Source organism: Diabrotica virgifera, chromosome 6, assembly GCF_917563875.1.
Source record: "Diabrotica virgifera virgifera chromosome 6, PGI_DIABVI_V3a".
Classification (NCBI taxonomy): domain Eukaryota; kingdom Metazoa; phylum Arthropoda; class Insecta; order Coleoptera; family Chrysomelidae; genus Diabrotica; species Diabrotica virgifera.
In genome coordinates, this window is record NC_065448.1 from 15297274 (window position 1) to 15324672 (window position 27399).

At 33.3% G+C, this 27399-nt stretch overlaps 1 protein-coding gene across 1 annotated transcript in view; it reads right to left on the reverse strand.

The window, feature by feature from the left end:
- Positions 1–11595: 11595 nt before the first annotated feature.
- The window catches only part of LOC114325380 (reticulophagy regulator 3), a 37945-nt gene continuing 22141 nt past the window's right edge, over positions 11596–27399 (reverse strand). The window contains exons 3-5 of the mRNA XM_028273441.2: positions 22394–22577; positions 17678–17776; positions 11596–12205 (exon numbers count right to left, since the gene is read on the reverse strand). Coding sequence (XP_028129242.1) covers positions 11787–12205; positions 17678–17776; positions 22394–22577 — 702 coding nt within the window. The 3' untranslated portion in view covers positions 11596–11786. The remainder of the gene's footprint in view (positions 12206–17677; positions 17777–22393; positions 22578–27399) is intronic.

The following is a 27399-nucleotide window of genomic DNA, read 5'->3' on the forward strand; positions in this document are numbered from 1 at the left end:
CAGTCCTTGTCAGCTTATGCATCTAAAGTAGTTTTTACAGCCTATGTCAGACCCATTTTAGAATATGGGTCTGTTATGTGGAACCCACACTATTACGATTCAGTTAAACAACTGGAATTAGTTCAGCATAAATTCTTTAGATATATTGCATTTAAACTTGGATATGCTAGAGATACATATAATTACAAAATCTTCTGAAACTTACATCTCTGGCAAACCGTAGATTGTCAGCAATGAATTTTTTTTTTGTTTAAAGTTATATCCGGAATTGTTGGTTCAGAAGAACTGCTATACTTGTTTAGATTTCGTGTGCCTTTAACCCTCCGTTACTCGCACACGGTGTGGGAGACCGGGCCTGTAAATAAATTCCTGTAACTCTGCTTGTAGTGGGGATTTTAAATGGCTACTTCGTATATCTCTTCAGTGGTCAATCAACTGTGGGTAAAGTCAGTTCGCAGTGTAAAAAATAGTACTGTCCTTTTGTTATTACGCAACACGGTCCCGTACACCGTGTGCGAGTATTTGTGCACCAATTTTTTTGTTTGGATCACACATCGATATTTTTAATTAGTAAGGTAATTTAAGATCTTTTCCTTATTTTCAATGTTTATAGATTAGTTTATTTATATTTATATATATAAATATAAATATATAACTTACCCAGAACCATCAGAATGAGGTTTAGGGAGATATGTGGTTTCCCAACAGAACAAGTACCAGTCGTAACACCAGGAACTTCAGATCGCTGTGCTGTTTGTGATTGGAAGAAAAATAGAAAAACAAAGTTTTACTGCCAAATATGCTCAAAATATCTGTGTTTGGAACACCATTGTTCCAATGAATGTGACACCATTGTGTATTTCATGTTTTAAAAACGTTAATTAATTTTTATAACTTTTTTTGTTACTACAATTACTCTTTATTTTTAATTTTTTTGTTTATTGAATTAAGATCTAAAGTTCTTAGTAAACAAATTTAACCATATTCAATTTTTTTTTCACTTCCAAAGTTTTTGTATATACATATAAATGGATAACAATGAAAATTATTAAATTTTTGATTAAAGTAATATAATGTGAACACAAACGCATATCTACAAAATTATATGATCATATATTCATTAAATAATTTAATCGTACACAATTTTGCAAAAAAAAAATTTTAAAACACTGCTGACCCATATTTTTGGACCCGGTCTCCTGCACCGTGCGCGAGTATCCGATCACAAAAAGTTGGCGCGAGTAACGAAAGGTTAAGAGTTACAAGGAACAATGTTTTGTTTGCCCCTAATAGTCATATAACCAACTACGGATACCATATGCTCCATTCACTCCATTGTCATGGCTCATGAGATTGGGTAATTGTTATAATGTAGATGTAACAGGGGTTTCTTTATCGAAATTTCGTAGACAGGTGGAAAATCTACTAATTTGACTGTTTTTTGTAAATATCAAATATTTCTATATGTTCTAATTTAACTATTTTTGTATGTTCTATTTCAGTATTTTATGTATGATTGTAAAAAAAAAGGTTTTACCTAGAGATTGCAATTACTGGATCCAGCAATCCAGCGCTTTTTTTACATGCTGGATCCAGCAAACCGTGCTGAATCCAGCAGCGCGGATCCGCAAACGTGTCAAATTCGAAATAAGTTACTTAATGTCTTCATTAGCCTCTTTATTCAAAGCCGTGAGTTGGCAACTTGCCATTCTATCGCGCTGGCAGTAGCTCCATATGCTGGAAAGTTTCTATAGCTTAAAAGCCCAGACAACCAAGTGACGTCATATAACGTTGAGGAAACGTCAGTTTTTGGATGAATATAACACGTGTTTGAACATTACGTCATATAGACGTCTTTTGTAGGTGATTTTAAATACGTAAGATTATTGACGTTAAAATTACGTTTAAAAAACGTTTTAATTTCAGACAGCCTAAGTCTGACGTCACAAAATTGGTAAATTTCGTTTAGGTATGACGCTAAATGTTCATAAGAAATTTCTTATTTATTGTTTACGCGGTTTGTGTCTTGTGTGATAAAATAAGACTTATCATTTAGATATTTAGTTGAAGAAACGTGTTAATTAAGAGACTTTTATGCGTTTTTGCTCAGTGAGTTAGTTTAATGCAGTAATTCTTCTTGACAACTATTTGAGGTTATGTTTATTTGTTTTTAATTAAGCGTTAAATGAAGATATTAAGACAGCGTTAAATTAAGATATTAAGTATGCTGTATAATTTGTTAATAAATTATTTATTAGTTTCACATATATGTTGTTTCAGTTTTGACACAGTAAGTAGGTATGTATAGGTAACTAGTGAAAATTCTATAATGTGAGGGCTGGTACAATCATGCAGAATCAATGTTGCTTCTAGCGCACAAGCGATCTTAATCAAGTGGTAGTATATCTTCGACACATGGGAAGTAGGCCGAGAGGTTTCATGTTACCTATATTTTATACTATTTTGAAACATCTGAAAGAGGTCACTTTTTGAAAGTATTAAAGACGTGATTTTACCGACGTATAAAGGTCGTCATCTTTTTGACGTTTGAAAATCGTCACAATTATAACGTCAAATCGATGAGACAAATACACGTGATTTTCAACGTCAGTACTACGTCATGGAAACACGTCAATTGGTCATTTTTATGACGTGTTATCTACATTATAAAAACGTCGTTTGGTTGTCTGGGAGTTTGCATCGATGAACCGTTGATATACATTGATTCTGCGATAAAATTATCTGCTGGCGAGTGGTCAATAATCAATGAGTTAATCGCCACTTTTAATCGGCTGTAGAAGCTCTTTGAGAATAGAGTCCACTTTGATAATGGCCGACACAACCATGAAATTTGTCTTAGACAAACTGAATAGCCAGGACTCTAGCCTTGAATGACGATCTATCGGAGGCACAACGCAACAGAATTAGGGAACGGCGCCTCTATGAGATTACAGGTACATTAGTGTATTTACAAAATCAAAAAAAGTATGACGAAGGACTAAACAACCCTGGTTACTTCCCCATGCCGAAAAAGAATGCAATGCGATAAGAGATTAAAAATTTGTTGATTCGTATAAATAAACAAGTAACTGTGGAACCAGTGCAAGAGATAATGGAAGAAGATGGGCTAACTAATCCGGAGCCCGTGAATTTTACTTTGGAACAAGAGCTTGAGATTAAATTGAAACGAGAAAGACCAAACATTTATAGCTAAAAAAAACTGGTTCTCAAAAAGATTACGAAAAGATTTTGGAAAAGAAAATGGCGGTTCATGAGCCCGAAGAAGTGAAAGGCGATCGTTTGTCAATGGTCTATGGCTATTTGATGACCTTAAAACCGACCAGCACAGAGGCCGGAAGGGCTTTCTCCGCAATCAGCTATATGTGCAGTTCTGTGCGAAGTAAGTAAGGCCTATGTTTTTAAGGTATCACTTTCAAAAAACTAAATAATTAATGTTTCTGTTGTTTAGAAATTTAGCATACAGACAAAAAAAAAACATTAAAATCGTGTTTTTATTTTGATTCCACATTTTGCTGGATCCAGGTGGATTCAGGCCAATCTTGCAAAAATCCAGCCGGATTGAAAATGCTGCTATGGATTGCAATCCCTAGTTTTACCGTTTAATAAATAAATATTTTTTAAGGGTAAGACTTAAATCAATTTAGTGACTTGAATATCTAGAGGTTATTAGCAATTCCAGTTGAGTAGGAAATATGTAGCGTCAACTTGTTTTTCTGCGTTCCTCCTCCAACAAGAAACATTTTTTTCTCTTTTCATAGCACTACAACCCAGAGAGTAGGTCTGGGCCAACTGCACAATGCTTCCATCTTGAACAGCTATCCATGATAGTTGGGTCAGTGGGTAGCCCCATTGTTCTTAAATCTGACCATGTTACCTTTCCATCGCATCCTAAGGTCCTTCTCCCTGTCGAGGCTTCTTTCCAGATTAACTCGGTAAAGCAGTTATTAGGGAGTCTGTGGACATGGCCAGAATTCTTTTTGTTATCAGACCAAACTTCTGCTATGTATAGCAGTGAATGGTGCTGTTCATTACATTCTGTAGATTTATAAGAGAAATAACATGGACCTCCCTTAAGAAGGCCGCTCACTTCGAAATTAGGCGTGCCGAAAAAACCTCTAACACTAAAAAAATTATTATAATGTTTGAACAAATTTGAAGATTAATTTACGATTTACCAACACGAGTTGGGTTTTTCAATGCAAAAACAAATTAACGTCACATGTGATTTCGACGAAGAACTGAGAAACGCCTGAAATTGTGTGCGTTTGAGAATTTATAGACTTATAGTAAATTAATAGCACTATGTGGGTTCCAAGGGCTTATTCGAAGAAAGGCTTATGGTTCGAGGTAATTACCCAGGTAACCAAACGACGTTTTTATAAAGTAGATAACACGTCATAAAAATGACCAATTGACGTGTTTCTATGACGTAATATTGACGTTGAAAATCACGTGTATTTGTCTAATCGATTTGACGTCATAATTGTGACGATTTTAAAACGTCTAAAAGGTGACTTTTATACGTCGGTAAAATCACGTCTTTAATACTTTCAAAAAGTGACCTCTTTCAGATGTTTCAAAATAGGTAGTATAAAAAAGAGGTAACATGAAACCTATAGGTCTACGTCCCATGTGTCGAAGATATACTACCATTTGTTTAAGATCGCTTGTGCATTAGAAGCAATCTAACATTGATTATGCATGATTGTACCAGCCCTCGCATTATAGAATTTTCACTATTTATATAAGTATACCTACTTACTGTGTCAAAACTGAAAAACATACAAACTAATAAATAATTTATTAACAAATTACTCGATAACACACAGGTAGTTAGTTCATTAACAGAAAATAAACATAACATCAAACAGTTGTCAAGAAGAATACTTCATTAAACTAACTCACTGAGCAAAAACGAATACAAATCTCTTAATTAACACGTTTCTTCAACTAAATATCTAAATGAAAAGTCTTATTTTATCAGACAAGACACAAACCACGTAAACAATAAATGAGAAATTTCTTATGAAAATTATTTAACGAAATTGTTTGGAGTAATACAAACAAGCTCCTCCCAATTTTGTGACGTCAGACTTAAACTGTCTGAAATGAAAACGTTTTTAAACGTTATTTTAACGTCATTAATCTTACGTATTTAAAATCACCTACAAAAGACGTCTATATGACGTAATTTTCAAACACGCGTGTATATATATTCAACCAAAACTGACGTTTCCTCGACGTTATATGACGTAAGTTGGTTGCCTGGGTAGGTATCCAAACATTTTTTAATTAAAAATTGAGAGATTTGAAAGCAGTGTGTCATAAAAACTGTCTACATTTTTAGAAAAAATAATTATCGGGTAAGCGTATACGGGCGACTACGAACTCCCCCACGCTACCTAGATTTTAATGGGTTCAGTTTTATAGTAGGATTAAAAGCGACTACGAACTGCCCTACGCTACCTAGGTACTTCGATAATATTTTTGTGAACATATAGTTTTTATTTTACTTTATTGTATTCAATCTATGTGCAGTTCTAATTTTCACATATACTTCTGCTTGAAAATTTAACAAAATGTCTGTAAATTTAAATATGTCAGGATGTGATTTATAAAAACATTCGTTAAATTTCTAGTGAAATGATTCACATGCGTTTGTAGTAAATATAAGAGATGATGAATTTTAAGCCCACATGTAAGTTGGAAATGTTTAATCTTCCGTTAAATAATTACCCAGGCAACCAAATAACGTTTACAAAACGTTGAAAAGACGTCATAATTATCACCAAACCACGTCAGTTTGTCACGTTTTTTCGACGTCGAAAGTCACACGTGAATATGTCCCACCATAACTGACGTCATTTTTATCACGTTTTATATACGTTATATAAAAACGTAGTTTCTATGTCTTTTTTTTAGATTAGTTTTCATTTTATGGTTTTAAAAATACACAATAATAATTATTCATATGGGTTGGTATTGCTATTTTTCATTTAACTGTTTTAAATTTAGCTTATAGGCTAAGGTATACTTACTGTGTCAAAACTGAAACAACATATAAACTATTAAATAATTTATTAACAAATTAATTTAATTAAACTCGATAACACATAATTAGTTCATTAACAGAAAATATTCACCAAAACAAAACACATAACCTCAAACCGTTTTCAAGAAAAACTATTGCATTAAACTGTCACTACCCAGGCAACCAAACGACGTTTTTATAACGTAGATAACACGTCATAAAAATGACCAATTGACGTGTTTGTATAACGTAGTACTGACGTTGAATATCACGTGTTTTTGTCTCATCGATTTGACGTCATAATTGTGACGATTTTAAAACGTCAAAAAGATGACGACCTTTATACGTCGGTAAAATCACGTCTTAATACTTTCAAAAAGTGACCTCTTTCAGATGTTTCAAAATAGTATAAAAAATAGGTAACATGAAACCTGTAGGCGTACTTCCCATGCGTCGAAGATATACTACCACTTGTTTAAGATCGCTTGTGCGCTAGAAGCAACATTGATTCTGCATGATTGTACCAGCCCTCACATTATAGAATTTTCACTAGTTACCTACCTGTACATACCTACTTACTGTGTCAAAACTGAAACAACATATATATGAAACTAATAAATAATTTATTAACAAATTATTCAGCATACTTAATATCTTAATTTAACGCTGTCTTAATATCTTCATTTAACGCTTAATTAAAAACAAATAAACATAACCTCAAATAGTTGTCAAGAAGAATTACTGCATTAAACTAACTCACTGAGCAAAAACGCATAAAAATCTCTTAATTAACACGTTTCTTCAACTAAATATCTAAATGATAAGTTTTATTTTATCACACAAGACACGAATTTCTTATGAACATTTAGCGTCATACCTAAATGAAATTTACCAATTTTGTGACGTCCGACTTAGGATGCCTGAAATTAAAACGTTTTTTAAACGTAATTTTAACGTCATTAATCTTACGTATTTAAAATCACCCACAAAAGACGTCTATATGACGTAATGTTCAAACACGTGTTATATTCATCCAAAAACTAACGTTTCCTCAACGTTATATGACGTCACTTAGTTGCCTGGGTACTCACTTGAGAAAAACGAATAAAAATCTCTTAATTAACACGTTTCTTCAACTAAACATCTAACTGAACAGTCGTTTTTTACCACACAAAGCACGTAAACAATAAATGAAAAATTTCTTATGACAATTTAAGCTTATAAACGTCAATATACAACATTACCATTATCAGCATTTACCCGTTAAGCTCCTCCCATTTTTGTGACGTCAGACTTGGGCTGTCCTAAATGAAAACGTATTTTTAAACGTATTTTAACGTCATTAATCTTACGTATTTAAAATCACCTACAAAAGACGTTTATACGACGTAATTTTCAAACACGTGTATATATTCAACCAAAAGCTGACGTTTCCTCGACGTTATTGACGTCACTTGGTTGCCTGGGTATCAACTAGGTAATCACAAAATTGCAAAACTATGTCATCTTCTGGCATAATATTAAAAAGTTCATCAGAAAAAAAGTCACCAACATCATTTGGATCTAAATAAGGAATGCCGAAAAACAATTTTAAATATTTTCCAATAACAGTTTGATTTTTATATTCCGAGGACAAACCTAAATTTTGAATTTTTCTGTACCAATTTTGTGTTAAATGAAATTTGCAACAAAAAATAATATTGTCGCGCCACCCTAACTTGGCTGCATTTTGAATTGCTATTTCAAAATCAGAAATTATTCGCTTCGGTTTGAAATTTAAATTCAAATCTGTACATATTGTTATTATTGTATCAAAATTACTTTTGTACGATTACTGTGATTTATTTGGTAACAAACAAAATATTAGAGGACAGTGGCGTGCGGTGACAATTTCGGAAGGGGAAGCGATTCAATAAGAGTATAAAATTATTTTCTTACTTCTATATATTATACTACTTCTTAACTTATATGGATTAAAAACAAAAACTATAAAAAATTACCTGTAAAACGAAGCAAGCAAGCAAGCAATAGTGTTTAACCCAGCTTGAGAGACTTGCACGCCCCTTGAGAAAGACATTCGGGTGATACAATTCATTGGGGAGAGGAGGATTTACTCCTAGAAGCGGCAGTCACTCCGCCCCGCCCCAATGCTCCAGACTATCCACTTCCCCCCCTCTCAGCATCCCATTTTTCTTTATTATCCCAAACTTCTTGAAAAAAGTCTATCAATGAATCACGGTATTGAAACACCGTTTGCACTAAAGCGTCCATTGTAGTTCCATCTCATCTGAGCAACTTTGGAAACCTTTTCTGAACGTGCATATCCAAAGCATGCGTTCTTTTTGATGATTTTGAAAAATAGGATGCCACTTAGCGTCGAAAAGAAAACTTAACGTCTTTAATATTATCCATGCCTCACGATAAATCCAAATTAAGTCTGTGTGCTAAACAGTGAACAAAAATTGCATGTTTAAACTGTTCCTTTACTTTAGCTTGAAGACCTGCTAACTGACCAGCCATTACTGCAGCACCATCGTAGCTCTGAGCGACAAGCTTGGAATTACATTCTAGCTTAGAAATAGTATCACACACAATTTGAAACATAGCCTCTGCAGTCCGGTCCGATCGCAAGTTATGTTCACGAATTCTAAAAATCTCTCTTGAGGAATACCATCAACCACATATCGCACAACAATTAATAACTGACAAAAATGGGTTACATCTGTTGTTTCATCAAGTGCAATTGAAACAAATGGAGCTTTTTTATCTCATTTTTAATATGATCCATTACAACGCCAGCAGTACATTTAATTAAGTCGTTTTGGATTCTGTTTGAGGTACCTCGGAAAACTGTGGAATTAATAAAATGATTTTTTAGGGTTTCATCATATTTTGCCAAAAAATTTACAAGGTCTGTATAATTTCCTCGATTGGCCCATTCACTTGTTTCATTATGACCTCTGAAACTTAATTCATGCTCTCCCAAGAAACAAGTTACATGAATCAACCGTTTTAACACATCCCTATTTTTCTTAACGCTTTCATTGTGAAGTCTATGGTTTATTTTTAAATGATTGTCCAAACTATGTTCAATGCGATATGCCCCGAATGTTTTTTCTTTAATTGTAGCACTTAAATGGCACTTACTATTTACATGTCGCTTTACACTTTTGTGAAAATTATTTAAATCTGTAATGCCGACCGAGTCTCAATGTGTTTTTTCGCTTGTATTAAAAAGAATACAGGGCCAACAAAATAATTTTGATACAATTTTGCAGCCAGTTAACCATTCATATTTTTCATAAAAACCCACATGGAAATGTCTGGTAAATCCTTTGTCGATTTTTCCACTTTTGTCTCCAAATTAATGGGCTCCTTTGACCTACCAGACTTCATAATGTCCACTTTCTCTTGATAACTTCGACTTGAAAATCCTTTTTTTAATAAACTACACACAATACAAATACAGTTGTCTATATTGTTCATAAATCCACAGGACGGTCCACTCGCTCCTTCCATTGCAGAAAAAGATAAACGACAGCACAAAATTTACAATTAAAAAAAACGTCGCCTCGTAACCCTACGAATTTCGACTGACTTAAGTAAATGCTGGCCGTAAGGCGACCAGAGAATCGCTTCCAGGGTAAGAAAATTCGCGCGAACTCAAGATGACTTGTGGGTGCGGTCATTAAACTCTGACCACCCCTGGCCAACTTTTGGATGGATCAACTGCGATGATTTTGAAAAGAGCTTCCGTGCAGGCACGGACCCTTGGTATAGGATGCGTTAAATTGTGTTTATTATTTGAGTTCGTTTATGCGATAAATTTTTAATATCTTCGATCCTATTGCCTGCATAATAGATTATTTAGATTAGGGAAAATTTGTTGATAATTAAATATTAATTAATAATATATTTTCTTATATCGAAGTATAGGGAAGCGGTGCTTCCCCCGCTTCCATGGACCGCACGCCTCTGTTAGAGGAACATAAAACCATTTTTGTAGCCATGTACCTATAGTAAACATCTAGAGACCGACCGAATGTTACTTTTTTGGCCGAAGCCTGAGCCGAAGGTGACTAAATATTTGCATTTATAGTAGGGACAGTCGATGGTCGATGTTTTGCCATTAATATTTAGGTAGTCAAAACACCAGTAATCTTGAGTTTTAACAAATACAATAAAATTATTATAGTTTCTCAGAATTTTACTACGTGAGAAATATTCAAATGAAGATCTTTCAGACATCTTGGCCTATTGTTAAAATTTATATCCTACCTACTACCTGAAAGTTTGTAAAACGTTTTAGTTTATTAGGGTATAAAATAGAGTGTAAATATTATTCAAAGTCTCGCCGAAGCATGTTGTTTAGAGATTATTTATATAGTATAGTATACTCAGAGCATTTTATTATTCCACCTTCGGCGAAACCTTCGGCTTCGTTTTGGCCGAAGCCGAATTTTGGCCGAAGGTTTAAATATTGGCCGAAGGTGGCCGAAGCCGATGCCGATTAATCGGTCGGTCTCTATAAACATCTGACAAAAATATTTAGAACAGTATTGAAAAGTTCCATCTACATACAAAGAATCTACATTACACAAAAAGTAAAGATTTGTGAAGCAACTAAAAATTGCGAACTAAAAATTGCGGAATTATTTTTCGTAGATAAAACAAGTTTTCACCTGTATTTGTTTTTAAATTTAAGTTCACTAAAACTTGTAGAACTTCTTCCTGTGACTTGGGCAATGATGGTGTGGATTTTCGTCTTGCAGCATAGATATTTCTTCAAACGCAAGAAATGTCTTTCGTCGTCAGCGGTAAATTGCTGAAATTTTCCTTCCTCAATTCCTTGTGGACAATCTTTAAAGGTCTTTCACATATATCTTCTACAGCTTTCCTCTTTGTAGAATTACTAAAAATTTGCCGGTCAACGTGGATATCTGGAGCATGATTATGCTCCACCGATGCTTTTTCAAGAATAACGTAATTTTCATCACCTTCCTTTGTGTACACTTTTTGTTGATACCCTTTTTTGATGCATCGCCATCTAACTTTTCCATATTTGGAGACAAGGGCCTTTGAATATTTATATTCATTAATTATTAATAAAAGTTCTCCCCTTTGGCTAAACATAGTCGTCGCATTCGCCATTTAAAAGTTAAACACTAACGGACAAAACCGGACACTATACCGTAATACTTGAAACTGAAGTGAATAACTGAAAATTTTTATATTCTTACTTTCAACTATAATCAAATTTGGAATTTCCGGTCATTAATACTTAATCCCCAACTTTCTCGGCGATGGGGTAGCAGGTACTTGGGATTAATGGGCCCAGGTAGTTCGTGGGGCAGTTAGATAACGCCGGCGTATACTATTCATCCCTATAGACTTTAAACTAATTAATAAAACTCGAGGACTAGCACAGATGTCTACAGGTATGGCCACGATTTGAAATTTAAGGAAAACGAACCTGCTACACTGAGGAAAATTAATATGCTACAAGTTTTCAGTGTATTCTATTAAATAATAAGTAACTCATCGTGTTTTTATATTTTATTAAACATAAACATCCTAAAAAACAAAAATAAATTATAATAAACCACATGTTAGAAAAGTAATACCAGATTACTCTTATTAATACCAATCGCTAATTAAATCCTCAGCTGAAGCTGCTAAATCAATCAAAATGGCTACACGATTTCCTCTGAAAAAACTTAGACGAAACGTAGCCTTATTCTTTAAGATCCGATGAACTAACAAATTCGAACTCACTACTGCTGCTGCTACTGTTCTGTCTCTTGATCTCGGGTTTGTTACTAGACCCTGCGTAACTCCAAACGTTCGAGACTAACTGACCGATGTTCGATCTGACACTGGCAAATCGAGATGCGCTTCCAGAATCATCTGTAAAATCTGTGGGGAATACTGTGGTGTTATCTAGAAACCTCTCTTCTTCTGAAGAGCTATCTCCGTTGAAATGAGAGGAATCGATACTCATTTCTTTATGGTCTAGGTCTGAATCACTAGAAATATCACTTGGAGTTAGTGGTGGTATGAGATCGTCTTCTTCTATATCTCGATCGCCTTCTGCCATGTCGAGAAATGAAGGCATCGTGCTTATTCCACTGATAAGCGAATTTGAAACTGAATCTGCAATTAAAAAAACCATATTAAAATGTGTAATATGTAGTGCAATATTAAGGTGGTTGAAGTGCTGAATGGCAATGGCAATTTAATTAACAAGTTTTTTTCTTTCTACATAACCCGTCGGTCAAGTCCCGGGCCTAACTAGGAAAACAACAAATTTTTGCAAAAATGACTTTTTTAAATACAATTGGCGATACAATCATTCCGAGACTTTTCTAATTTTTAGATGTCGTCCTTGGAGAACGATTTATCTTTTGTCTTCATAATAGGCTTCAGCTTCGACGATTACTTCCTCATCGGAACGATATCTCTTGCCATGGAGCATCTTTAAGAGGCTACAGTAGCGATCAACAGATAGCAACAAACACGGTCCAAGATTGCGGTTGTAATTTTGAATATTTTGTCGAGATATTTGGCACACATATTAGTAATATAATAAAAAATGGCGGTACAGAGCCCAATTTGAGAAATATATTAGTATGTGGAAATTGTTCTGTAATTAAATACAATATTAAAAAAACGAGCCTGTACCGCCATTAAGAAGAACAAAAAATACACTTTCTTCAAATAAACTTCTTTATCCCATGCCTAGATTTTGTGTCATTTTGGACCTACTAATTTTTTTATTTCTAACAAGAAATCGAACATATTATATAATATGTTATATAACTAATAACTAATTAGGCAACAGAGAAATTGTCACTGCCATTTTGACAAACCTGCGTCAGATTTTCTCTTATCTGTTCTGTTATCTTTATCGATATCTGTTCAGTGCAGTCGTGTATTATTTTAAGAATTCGTTATTGTTGTTCCATAGGAAAGTAGTGTTTGCAATAGACTCCCGTAAGTTCGGCCTCGGTTAGTTCGGTCTCCGCTTAGTCCGGCCGGCTCTCTGAGCATTAGTCACACACTTTGCACATCAAAAATCATTATAAAAGAAAATTCAGAAAAAAATTACTTACTTTTTTAAGTGTTTAACCACCAATGTGCAATAATATTTTTAAATTTTATTAGGCCTAGAGTTCTGCAAGTATTGTTTTATAGTATTTTTGTAACGGTCTATCTTTTCATATAATATGTTAAATATATGTCAGAGTATTCCTCTGTGTTGTCTTCTACTTAACGACGTTCTACACCTTCGTTGCGGGGTATGCCTCTCAGAGGAAAGGGGGGAAACTTATATGCAAGCGAAAGTTGGTAACAATGCATTTATAGCAGAATACTCAAATCATATGTTTCAGTATTGAATACTTTATAAAAATAAATTATAATAAATTACGGAATTAATTATAATAAATAAATTAAAAATAAATGGTACGGTAAACAATCCTCATTTTTTAATATGTTATTCCTTACAAAAAAACCTTTAATTTAAGCACAAATAATTAAAAATCGTAAATTTGGGTCAAAAGTTATTAACTTTTTAAGAATTCCCATAAGAGCCCATATTAAAACTTAACTTTGACCCTTAATAGTAATTAAACGGCACGGTAAAACAATTTTTAAAAAATCAAGTTTTAGTTTTTTTAAGTAAACTATAACATACTAAAATTTCATGCAAATCCTTAATTCTTTGCCGAAGGTGTAGAACGTCGTTAATGTACAAGTGTTTTGTTTTTGCTAGATCCATACAAACAATGATAGGTCTGGATCCCGCGTATGAAAAAAAAGTTGATTAATAGCAAGCTGAAAATTTGTTAATAGCTTAAGGGTGCCTAGTCGAACAAACTTTGATATATGGGAACACTGGAACAGGGGCAGTTTTAATTGTGGAACAGGTTAAAAATTTGGAACCGTCACACTACGAAAACAGCACATTTATTTTGTCCGACAGAACAGACTTAAACTCTCCGAACAGAGATTAAACTCTCATGCAAAAATCAGACTGCTATTTATCACCAAATGGGTGTTTTAATGAGTGGAACATGTAGAATATGTCAAATGACAGGAATTATGACAGGTGATAAATAGCCGTCTGATTTTTTCATGAGAGTTTAATCTCTGTTCGGAGAGTTTAAGTCTGCTCTGTGGGACAAAATAAATGTGCCGTTTTCGTGGTCTGACCGTTCCAAATTTTTAACCTCTTCCACAATTAAAACTGCCCCTGTTCCAGTGTTCCCATACATCAAACTGTGTCTGACTAGACACCATTAAGCTATTAACAAATTTTCAGCTTGCTATTAATCAACTTTTTTTTTCATACGCGGGATCCAGACCTATGAATTGGCATTTTTTTAGATAAGCATCGGTTAGTTCGGCCTAGGGTCCGGTCCCGAGGTGGCCGAACTTACGGGAGTCTACTGTATTTATAATTAGGTAATTTATTATATTTTTGTGTAATAGAACTAAGTTGTTGGCCTATTTGAAAAAATTGATTATTGTTAATTGTGAGTGTTAGTTATATTTAAGTAGGTAAGTATATTTTACATAAAAATATTTCAAATTCTAATGCGAGTATGTATATAAAGTTAGAGTGCCTTTGGCGTTCTGTGAACTAAATAAAATAAGACGGCTCTTATTTTTGTTCACAACGAAATGATTATTTATTATTATTATTTCGTGCAAATACCTATGTTAACATAAAATCTTCACCCATTTTGGTTTATTTTTATAAATATTTATTTACTAATAACAAAATTAGTTTTCTATTGTCAAAATATTGATCTTAAATAATGTCAAAGATTACCACTGTTGCCAAAGTTTCGCAGACTTTACGAAAAAAGATATGATACTATCTTCCGAAGTTATATTGATGACGCGCTACTGTATGTTCTTAAGATTGAAAAAAAGGTGGTAATCGCTGGGAGCCAGATCTGGACTATACGGTGGGTGTGGAAGCAATTCAAAGCCCAATTCGTGCATTTTTGCCGTCGATTTCATCGACTTGTGACACGGTGCATTGTCTTGCTGAAATAATAATTTTTTTCTTTAACAAATAAGGCATTTTGTTTGCGATTTTGCTCTTCAAATACTTCAATAAACCAATGTTGATTGTTTCTTCATGTCCCAAAATTCAGGGCATTACCTTGCAAGCGGTTTGTTGCGTCTTTTGTCGTTTTGGAGAGGATATGGAACTCCGACTTATTCCGATTAAACATGTCCAAACAACGTCGAGATTCATCAATTCGTCGTGATATTTTCTCTGGTGTAAGAAAACGCGGCACCCAATTGCAAAACAGCTTTCTCATACCTAAACGTTTATAAAATTAGAAAATCTACGGTTTCGTTTTGATTTAAGTCTGTATCCTGCCATCCCCGATAGTACTATTTCTAGGTCAACCTGTTGTCAAGGAGGCTCTGCAGAAGACAAATTTACACCAAAACGTCCGTAGTTCTCGGTACAAAAATAAAACTATACCGTGGTATGATTAGAACGCCCTCTAACGGGGAATAAGTGAAATGAATGTCGACTCGATTCAAGTTCTCTGTTTAACCGAGATATGACAATATCAAAAGGCACCGCTAGGAAAACATTCCAATATTGTATGAAACGGAGTTTTTGTACTCTAATACAGTTGAGTCCCTGACTCTTTACCCGTGCGTCATCATTTAAAGCATACGAAATAAGTCGATGATAAGTCGGAAATTGAAATTTACTAAACGCAACAGCAAGTCAATTACTGTCACTTGCTGTTGCGTTTAGTAAATTTCAATTTCCGACTTATTTCGTATGCTTTAAATGATGACGCACGGGTAAAGATTCAGGGACTCAACTGTACAGAGTATGGCATTAGTAAAATTAGAAAATCTACGGTTTATGGTTAGAACGCCCTCTAACGGGGAATAAGTGAAATAAATGTCGACCCGATTCAAGTTCTCTGTTTAACCCAGATAAACGTTTATGTTAACAGTCAAAATGCCCCTAACAGTCAATAAACCCCCTAAACGTTTATATTAACAGTCAAAATGCTGCCCTTTGATAAGTTTAGTGTGTCTATTATCTTGCAACTTCACTTTGCGGTTTTCCATAATAATTTTCAGTATTTTTTTGATGCTTTCGGAAATAACTGCATCACTTGGCCTTCCTTGTCGGTACGACCGCCATTGAATTAAACAAACCATCGTTTAACGGTTGTAATCGATGGAGCAGAGTCCCGGTAACACCGTGTGAGCAGTAATAGACGCTTCTACGTTGTGCTAAATGGAAAGAAGAGCAGATGGAGAACCCAAAAAAATGACCTACCTCAAGGAAACGTTCTAGCGCCGTCCCTATTTAACATCTACACCAACGACCAACCAATGCACCCCCAGACTGAGAGTTTTGTTTACGCTGACGACCTTGGTATCGCCGTAAAGGGGAAAACACTCATACAAGTGGAGTCGACAATGGAAGAGGCTTTAAACATGATGTCAACTTACTACACACAAAACTCGTTAAAGCCAAACCCTACTAAAACCCAAGTATGTATGTGCATTCCATCTCAACAACCATCTGACGCATGTAAAACTGAATGTTTCTTGGGAGGGACAACGCTTGGAACATACTGATAGGCCCAAATATCTTGGGAGTGATACTAAACCGGTCACTAACATATAAATTCCACTGTCGGAGCACAAGACAAAAGGTTTCTACGAGAAACAACCTTCTCCGGAAACTTGTAGGGAGCAAGTGGGGTGCAAACCCCCAGGTCTTAAAGTCAATAGCTGAGGCCTTATGTTTCTCAACAGGAGAATATGCTTGTCCCGTCTGGGGTAGATCTAGACACGCCCAACAAGTAACCACGGCGTTAAATGAAACATGTAGAATAATTACCGGTTGTATGAAACCTACCCCTCTAAATAATATGTGGAGAAGTTCAGGCAAACTTTCGATGAAAGACACCAATTATACGGGTTTGACGAACCGCCAGGAACCAGCCGACTTAAATCAAGGAAAAGGTTTATGAGAAATGTCAGCGTCGAACCTCCCGAACTGTTCCCCCTTCATCCAGAACGATCTAATGGAATGAACCTGGACTGGAGAACCTGGCGGACACTCAACCGCATACGTACAGGTGTTGCCCCTGTAAAACACAACCTTATTAAATGGGGCATCAAGACAGATAACGACGCACTTTGCGAATGTGGTGAAATACAGAACGTGGAGCACCTGAGAGTATGTAGACTTTGCCCATCACAGTACACCCTCGATAATTTATGGCTCGCAAATACAAAGGGTGTAGACGTAGCCCGATACTGGACAGAAAAACTATAGTCGGATCCAGACACGAAAAAGTTAAGAAAGTGTTTTTGAGCGATTGCTCAGTTTGGACGGTATTTTTTCCCATCAAATAACACTGATAAATCAACACGAAATTGCTTTGAACCCATTGTTAATAAAAATAATAACCCTAATGACATGAACATTTTGACAGTGTGCTTTTAAAGGCTAGGACTACCGAAATGACAAATGGAAAATTCATTAGAGTCCCCATTACATGGTAAGGCCCGGGACTTATTGACGGACGTAGTACTTTCAATAGTATAATGATTTACCTGCAGTTCTATCAGTACATAGACTGTCCAAATCAGCATCCCTATTATTAAAATCTTTGTCGCAGATAAAAGGAACCAATTCTTCTTCGGCTAATGTACCTGAAAGACATAATAATAAAGATTAACACTAATTATGTGCAAAGAACTATTAATAATAAGCAAAATATATGAATAAAGCCCCTGGCAAACGCCTAGAAATAGTGGTGAGAACATAGTAAGGAACCAGATTGATTACACAATTAGGAATCAAAGATTCCATAATGCCTTAGTATCGACTAAACCTTACATATGTAAGTAGCAATTGACCACAATCTTATTTTAGCAGACTGAAACTTAAATTAAAGAAAACAAAGATCCACCAAAACCCTTCAGAATGAATCCGAGAAGACTGAAAGAAGCTGATTTCTGCCAACAGATCAAAGAACAAATAGATAAGGAGGTTCAAGAAGTAGAAAGATAAGGACAACTTAACGCAATAGAAAAATGGAGAAAGTTAAAGAACATCGTGACGAATATCATACAACAACTGGAGGTCGATACATTCCCTAAAAGTAAACAATGGAGAACACAAGTAATAAAAGTATTGATATCTAGACAAGGCGAAAACGGCGGGTTCGTTAGAAAAAATATTCCCATGAGATTTTTTTGCATAGTCACATTCGTGAGACATCCCAGAATAAGGTTCAAGAAGTCGCCCACCTGAAAAGTGGTCCACATTTTTTTTAACATTTTTGAAGTTATACTTCTTTACGCGCGATATGAGGGTGAATTTTTATATGTTAAAACCTATGATCAGGGCGCATGCGCATTATAACTTTGTTCTGATTGGATGTTCAAATGACATGTCAAAAATTATCCAATATGGCAGCTGTAGCGCAGCTGTGGTTTGGACGGTTGACGGTTTGGTTATGTATGGTTGTTGCGTTTTAAAATTTGTGGGAAGAGAAACAACAAACAAAGGTTAGTTAATAGTTATACTGCCTTTTTAAATAGTTTTCATATTATAATTTTTGAAGTTATACTTCAAAATGTTTTAATTTATGTATGTATCAGTCCAGAAAAGGTGTGGAAAGAATATATTAGTGTTTTTAAATATATTTTTCTACAAACGTGTTAAAAATGCAATTTTTATGACTCCATAGGAGCGTTAAAAATGCTACTTTAAGGCACTAGTGCTTTAAAATTTTTAAGGCACTGCAGTTAAAAAGTGAATTGTCAAATTGTGAAACGTCAAAATATTTATATTTCATTTATTAACATTAATATTAATAATACAACTTGCGCAATTTGAAAAAGGTGGTTTAAAAGGTTTTTTATTATAATTTTGTGTCTTTGGATTTGTCTTCCTTGGGCGTAAAATAATAAAACATCTATTTTTATATTTCACTTGTCACCGTGATGTATAATTATGTATATCTGAAACGTAAGTAGCATGCGGCTTGATGGCCTTGTTGGTAGAGCATTGGACCAAAGATCAAAAAATCGCGAGATTGCGGGTTCAAATCCCGGACGATTCATACTTTTTTCATTTCTTTTTTTAATATTTGGCATTGTTAAGTTTTGGTTCATTTTTGGTAATTATTGTTAATTTCTTGTATTGTAACTGTTAAGTAGGTATATTTATTTCGTTGAAATTATATTATAATAGAAGTATAACTTCTTACGTGCGTACAAAGTACACACACATTCTTTTTTTTTAATCAAATTGCAAAAATCAATATTTTTGGCCCGCACAACTTATTTGTAGGTTTTTTGGACCATTCTGGATAAAAAAGGTCTCTTATAATTTTTCTCTCAAGTTGATCGTTTTCGAGTCATAAGCAATTTAAAATTGAAAAAAAAATGACGATTTTCAAGGCTTAATAAATTGGTTAAAAGTTATTATTATGAAAGTCAGAAAGTGACTAAATCAAAAGCCCCCCTACAAGATCCTGAAGAAATTTTTGTCATAATTTTATTACTAAGCTGTTATTTTTAAGTAATAATAATGAGCGCCAACACGTATTAGGCGGCCGTCTATGGTGAGTGCGAGAGAGATGCCACTCCGGCAGTCCAATGGGGAATCTTACTCGCACTCACATTTACAGCCGCGTCAATACGCTCTTACGGCTTATTGTTAATAATTAAAAATAACAGCTTAGTAATAAATTAATGACACAAATTTCTTCAGGATCATTTAGAGGGGCTTTAAACTTTGATTTAGTCACTTTCATATTATAGACTTTCATAATATTAATTTTCAACCGAGTTATTAGTTTTAAAAATGGCCATTTTTGCGTTTTTCAAATTTTAAATGGCTTGTAACTCGAAAACCATCAACTTTAAGAGACCTTTTTTGTCCAGAATGGTCTAAAAAACCTAAAAAAAATTGTCCAGACCAAAAATATTAATTTTTACAATTTGATTTAAAAAAATTGTTAAAAAAAATGTGGACCACATTTCTCGTGGGCGACTTCTTGAACCTTATTCTGGGGTGTATTACAAATATGATTATGCAAAAAAATCTCATGGGAATATTTTTTTCAACGAACCCGCCGTTTTCGTCTTGTCTAATCGGAAAGTAGTCCGTTCTTTAACGGTAAAATATTGCAAAACCTCTAAATTTTAAAGAACCGCTTGGATTGACATGAAATTTGGCATACAGATAGCTAACAAGTCAAAGAAAAAAAAGTGATATTGTGCCGATATGTGCTTTTGCCCTGGGGGTGGTTTTCACCCCCTTTTGGGGTTGAAAAAATATTCGTCCAAAGAAAGTCAGGAAATGGATAAACTGGCTAATTTTAAGTAACTTTTGTTCTATAGAGTTTTTTCACTAAGTCAATACTTTTCGAGTTATTTGGCAGGGAATATGTTCATTTTTTCAACAAAATAACCACGCTTTTTGACGGTTTTTCGCAAATAACTCAAATAGTAAGTATTTTGTCGAAAAAACATTGTTAGCAAAAATATAGCCTGTAAAAAATTTAAAACAAATGTTGTATATATTACGTCTCTACACCTAGTAGAAGCAGAGTTATAGCTAATGAAAAATAGGTTCATATTCGTCAAATTCCAAATGGAATACTTTAACGTGAAATAACCAAAAACGAAGCACATTTCGGGGAAAACTCATTACAACTTATTTAAAGTGTTTAAAAAAGCTTCATTTTTGTTTTATAAAAAAAAAATTCTAGCATCAAAATTAAACAAGTTACGCTCAAAATAAAGTTAGTCCCTTTTGGTTTTGGTAAAAAATCGAGAAAATCACCCCCTAATTAGTATCTTAAATGAACTTAATTGTTACGACTTCACAAGTTTCTTGACTCGTGTATATATTGTTTATATGATCTGTAAGTTTCATCGGTTCAAAGTCCTTATTATTGAAAGGGCTGTAGTTAAAAGGGGTTGAACGAGTCACTGATCACGAATGTATGCAAATTTAGAAACACCAAATCTCAATCAATTTTTGTCTAACAGAAAAACAAAAAAATACATGATGTTCAGCAAAGGAAATCTGACTTATTTTGTTTTTTGAGATTTTTGGTATCTCTAACAATTTTTAAGTTATTTTGAAAAAAAGCATATTTTTCAAAATTTAAATTTTGAAAAATTTTACTTTGAAACCAAATTTTTTCAAAAATAAGCACTTTAAATCGATGAAACTTAAAGATCATATAAACACAACATAATTAAAATAATTTGTGGAGCGGTAACGATTAATTTCATTTAAGTTGCTAATTAGGGGGTGGTCTTCCCGATTCTTTTTTTGCAAAAACAAAAGGGACCAACTTTATTTTGAGCGTAACTTGCTTAAATTTAATGCTAGAAACTTTTTGTAAAAACAAAATAAAGCTTTTTTTAAACACTTTAAAAAAGTTATAAGGGGTTTTTCCCAAAAAGTGCTTAATTTTTTGGATATTTCACGTCGAAATATTCTATTTGAAATTTGGTGAATATGAATCTATTTTTCATTGGATATAACTCTGGTTCTACGAGATCCAGAGACCTAACGTGTACACCATTTTTTTTACTTCTTTATAGGCTATATTTTTGCTAAGACCGTTTTTTTCGACAAAATAGTTAGTTTTTGAGTTACTTGCGAAAAACCGTCTAAAAATGTGGTTATTTTGTTGAAAAATGAACATATTCACTCGCAAAAAGTCGAAAAGTGATGACTTGGCGAAAAAGCTCTATAGAACAAAAGTTACTTAAAATTAGTCAGTTTACCCATTTCCGGACTTATTGTGGACATATATTTTTTCACCCCCAAGAGGGGGTGAAAGTCACCCCCAGGGAAAAAGCACACATCGGCACAATATCACTTTTTTCTTTGACATGTAAGCTATACGTATGCCAAATTTCATGTCAATCCAAGCGGTTCTTTAAAATTTAGACCAAAAACCGTGAAAGAATGGACTAAGGAGGAAATACAAGAATCGAAACAAACAATGATACAAAAACGTAAAGAAAGCAATTAAACAAAAAAATAGAGAAGGGAAAGAATAACTGTGGTTATCAGAAAATCGTACAGAAATAGAAAGATTAGAAAAACAACAGTACGTAATTTCTCATACATAGTTGATTAAAGCACGTTATATCCACATGTTAAATTCCCACAAAAAGCATATAAAAAAATAAATACTTAATTCAAATATTAAAGAAATCGATGAAGAGAAACTCTATAACTTTTTGGTTATAAAAATTGTAAAAATTAATATAAAAAAGCAGTGTAATTACCTTTTACGTTAAATGTATATTTAATTCCGTTGGCTATTTTCGAGGTTACTTCTTCTGGTAGTAATTTAATGCCTAATGGTACGAAGAAACTTAGTAATAAGAGTAGGTAGCATATTAGATATCCAGATACGCTTCTCGCAATAATGTTTATAATCAAAAACACTATCGACATGCCCACGCAGAACTAAAAAATAAAATATATGTAAATTAGTAGTCTACGTTAACTGGATATTAAAGAAAATCATATAGTAGATTCGCCGCAAAAAAGATCATATAATTTCTTCTTCTTCTTTCTCATAATTCTTAGTGCCCTTCAGGGCGTCGGATGATCATATAATTTCAAAAGCAAAAAAATAATTAAAGGGTGATATTCACAATTTTTGGCAGTATGCATAATTTTAATATGCATACGTGATCTCATTCAAACCTAGATTAAATATTATAAAACATCTATAAAAACCTGAATTATAACCAAAAACTTTATTAAAATATCACTAGGTTCATTTTCATGTCAACGTTTAGTTTGCAAGCCACTAGAGATAATTCCTGATAGAATTCTATAAATAGCCACTAGTAGTGCAGTCACTGCAGGTGGATATGAACTATTACCTCCGATTTCGTTCAACCTCCATCGATTTGCTTGAAAATTGGTGGGTGGTCAGAGGATACCTCAAGGAACAAAGGTGACATAGTGCCAACTTGCGCTTTTACCCTGGGGGTGGATGCCACCCCCTCTCAGGGAGAAAATTATTTCATTAAAAATAACCCCATAATTAGATAAGGGAAAAATTTTATGCAAAATTTGTTATATAGTTATTAAAATAAATCAAAACTTTTTGAATTATTAAAGATCAAAAATTTTAATTTTTCGTGAGAAAAATGCATGTTTTTAACCGATTTTTCATAAATAACTCAAAAACCGTAAGCTTTTACAAAAAAGTTATTATTACCAAAATGGAAGCTAATAAAAAATGAAATAAACTCCTTACTAAATAAACCTTTTGATGTTAACTAAAAGTGAGTTATAGGTAATTGAATGTATATTTTTTTTCGGTGAGTACCCAAATTCAAGTATTCAAGCTTAAATTACGGGAAAATGATGCATTTTATAACATAAACTTATTAAACATTTGTGAAAGGACTTAGAGATGTCTATCACATGAGATGCCGAACAACTTGATAGCATTAAAATTTATGCTCCAAAAAGTTTTCAAACTTTATCTTTTAAAAATTTTTCCAAAAAATGTTATCGTTTGTTTTTAATAACTCCGTTAATTTTTACGATATCAAATTCACCTAAAAACGATTTGAAAGATATTTCTAAAGGCTATTAAACCACGTTAAATTTCATCTTTTAAACCCCTTACTTTTTTAAAAATCAAAGGTTAAATTGTCACGGTTACATGGTTCTCGCAGCACAATTTAAGCTTTAAACGCTTCTATCTCGGTTATTTTTCACCTTACAGAAATATTAAAAAAATATTTGATATAGAAAAACAAAAGTTTGGTTATATTTAATTTTTTACGTATTTTGAGTATTTTTGGAGTTATTATCAAAAGAAAATGAAAATGACGATGATTTTAAAAATTTTGATTTTTTTTAAATTATATCTTTTTTTTCAAAAAGATGCATTTTAAGCCGGTGAAAATTGTTGAAATAATTAATTATGCTAATACAAAGAAATTCCTGTAAGGATTACTATATGTTTTAACTTTTGTGGAAATGGCGTATGTTTTATTTTTCACTTTTTCCGAAAAAATTCGAAAGGGTTCTCTTATTTTCATCATAACTTGCTTAATTTTGATGCTATTAACTTCTTCTCGAGCTCATTTGATAGGTATTTCGAAGTATTTTGACAAGTGTTTAGCAGGTATATTTTATAAAATGCATCGTGTTCCCGTTATTTAAGCTTGAATACTTCGATTTGAGTACTCATCGAAAAAATTACCCATAACTTACTTTGAATTAACATCAGTTTAGTTCTTTAAGTAAGGATTATATTCAATTTTTGATTATCTTCAATTTCGGTAATAACAACTTTTTTGTAAAAGCTCATAGTTTTTGAGTTAAACGTGAAAAACAGCTTTAAAACATGTATTTTTTACGAAAAAATAAAATTTTTGATCTTTAATAACTCAAAAAGTATTGATTTATGTTAATAACAAAATTTTGCTTAGAATTTGTCCCTCTATCGACTTATGGTATTATTTTTAATAAAATAATTTTCACCCCTCAAAAGGGGTGGCAACCACCCCCCGGATAAAAGCGCAAGTTGGCATCATGTCACCTTGGTTCCTTGAGGTATCCTCTAATTGCTCACCAATTTTCATGAAAATCGATGGAGGTTCAACGAAAAAGCTTGGACCTTGAATGCGGCATCAATGAAAATACTACAATCATTTGAGCTGTGGGTGTACAGAAGAGTTCTGAAAATATCGTGGCACAAACAAAGAGGTTCTGAGAAAGATAAATAAAGAAATGGAAATCTTAAATACCATCGAAACGAAGGTGCTCCGTGCTCGGTGTAGCAGCTCCACATAGTGGATACATTGGTGCTGGCCGCTCGGCGCTCACCCTCTTTGATTCAACCAGTGTGCGGTTTATATGTAGGGGAGCGCATGCCGTATCCATTTGAGCAGCTAGGAACAGTAGGGAAAAATTCATGGAAAAAGAAGCATAGGGAGACGCAGAATACCGTGGAAAGGAAAGTAGGAAAAAAACGATGTTTTTAATCATTTATAGACATTTTGACTTTTTAAATAATAGTTCAGACTTATTTGAGAGGGATAGATAGTTGATTATTATTATTAAAGTTATCACACAACTTTTTGACAACAAAACAAAAGAAAGAAAGAACGTCAACGTCATAATCCCCAAAATAGTTATTTTAATGTTTAACGATTGTTTAACTTTAGTAGTTTCAATTCTCCTTATTACTTTATTAATAAAATCAAATGCTATTAGAAATTCATTTATCTTATATTTTATTCAGGCAGCAAATTCGTTGAAATTATTTTATAGCCATAGAGGTTTATAAAAGAAAGTAAGGCTTACCTACAGATTGTAAAATTCATCATAATCCTATTATAAACCATTTACAGTTATTACAACCTTCGGAAAATAATTTCTATGGGAATAGTTCTAGTCAATATTAATGCATTAATAATATTTTCCATTCTTACTTTCTATTTCCCATCACAAATCGTTGAACCAAAAATTGTGGAAAAATATTTCTGGTAGCTGTTTCTGCTTTTGAGCTATCACAGATATTTTTCTTTTTTTTATTAATTTTTTTATTTTAAACAAAAAAAAATTGGATAAAAATTAATAGTCCAGTCTTGAAAGATTTGATCTCTGAAAACAAAACTTACAAGCTTAATTTTGCAGTTTTGCAAAAAAGTTTGCCACCCCTCCCTCCGGGTTCCCCCTAAAAACTCGCCTCGTAGGAAACACCGATTTCAAACAAGAAATAATGTAGCTAAGCTGATTTCGAAGAAAAATGTTTGTTAGCACTTTTTGTGTAGAAAGAACTATTCTCTCAGAAACAACGCTTGAAGCCACCGACGATTTTGAATGTCAGTTAGGCGCGAAATAAATTTTTTAAATAAAATTTGTAGCAAGTAAAATGAGGTTTAAAAGTGGAGAATGCAGCTTTCGTATGCAATTTTTACATTTTGGTGCATATGGTGCATATAAGTCAGTTTCTAAAAAGCTATTAAATAAATAAACGTTGCATTAGATCAATAAAAGTTATCACTTCTATTGACCGGTCGCTGTGGAATGGCCATTGTTAGAGCGTTCAAAAGATAGAACATGAAATTTCAATTATGCGATTAGATATAGTTTTTACTAAGTTCTAGCAAAATAGGGAACTTGCCAATTTTTTGTTTATTACATAATAATGTTCAGTTTTGTTTAAAAATGAGATTTCCAAAATTTCACTCTTCAAAAACTCGTAATAACTTAGAAATACATATTTAAAGTCTTCTGCGGTATAAAATAGTTCAAACGACCCGTGACGTCACATAGTTTTACATTAGTTATTATTATGGTTATATTTAGCTGTGTCTAGGTACACGCTAACGTGTACGCAAATAAAAAAGTTCGGTACGCGCGAATTAAACTTCATCAAGCCAGTGACGTCATTATTTAGCGTGCGCAGTGACTGTATATTTTGGTACATGCTATTTTGATATGTTTAGTGTTTGTTTGATAGAAAAATATTAGTTAAGGGAAGGGAAGCAGAACTATTCAGATGTTTCAAACTTAATTGTAATAAATCAATGTATATATAAAAGTATATATTTAGGTTAGCAAAATAAATGTATATATTTAGGTTAGCAAAATAAATATATGTATTTAGTTGACATGACACTTACAAAATATTGTTGAAATAATTTTAACACCTAAGTTAATTATTATAATCAACTATTCTAAATGGGAAATAAGCCACAATTTAACTAAAAAATGATTTTATTAACGTTTCGACGTCCAAATCGGATGTCATTGTCAAAATATAAAAATTAGTCAGATTAAATAAATTATTAGAAAAAAATTTTTACCAAGCAACAAAATGTTTGTTTAATTTAATAATATTTTGTATTTTGACAACACCGATTTAGACGTCGAAACGTTAATAAAATCATTTTTGAAGATATTCTTCTTTAGCGACGAATCTATTGAGGGTAAAATTGTACATCAACCACGCGCCTGCGCACACTGACAGTATGTAGTTCATTGCTAATCTTTCAATATAGGTATGTAGGTATGACAATGTATGTATCTGTAACCGTGCAAATAAGTCATTAAAAGAATATATTAGTGGTTTTAGGAAATGTATTATTTATTATAATTCTTGTGTTTTTGGATTTGTGTTTCCCTGTAGTAAAATAATAAAATATGTAGGCATAACATGTTTACAGTTTGTCGCCGTGTTGTGTAATTATATCCGAAACTTACGTGTCAATTCAAGTGGCTCGATGGCGTAGTTGGCAGAGCGGTGGGA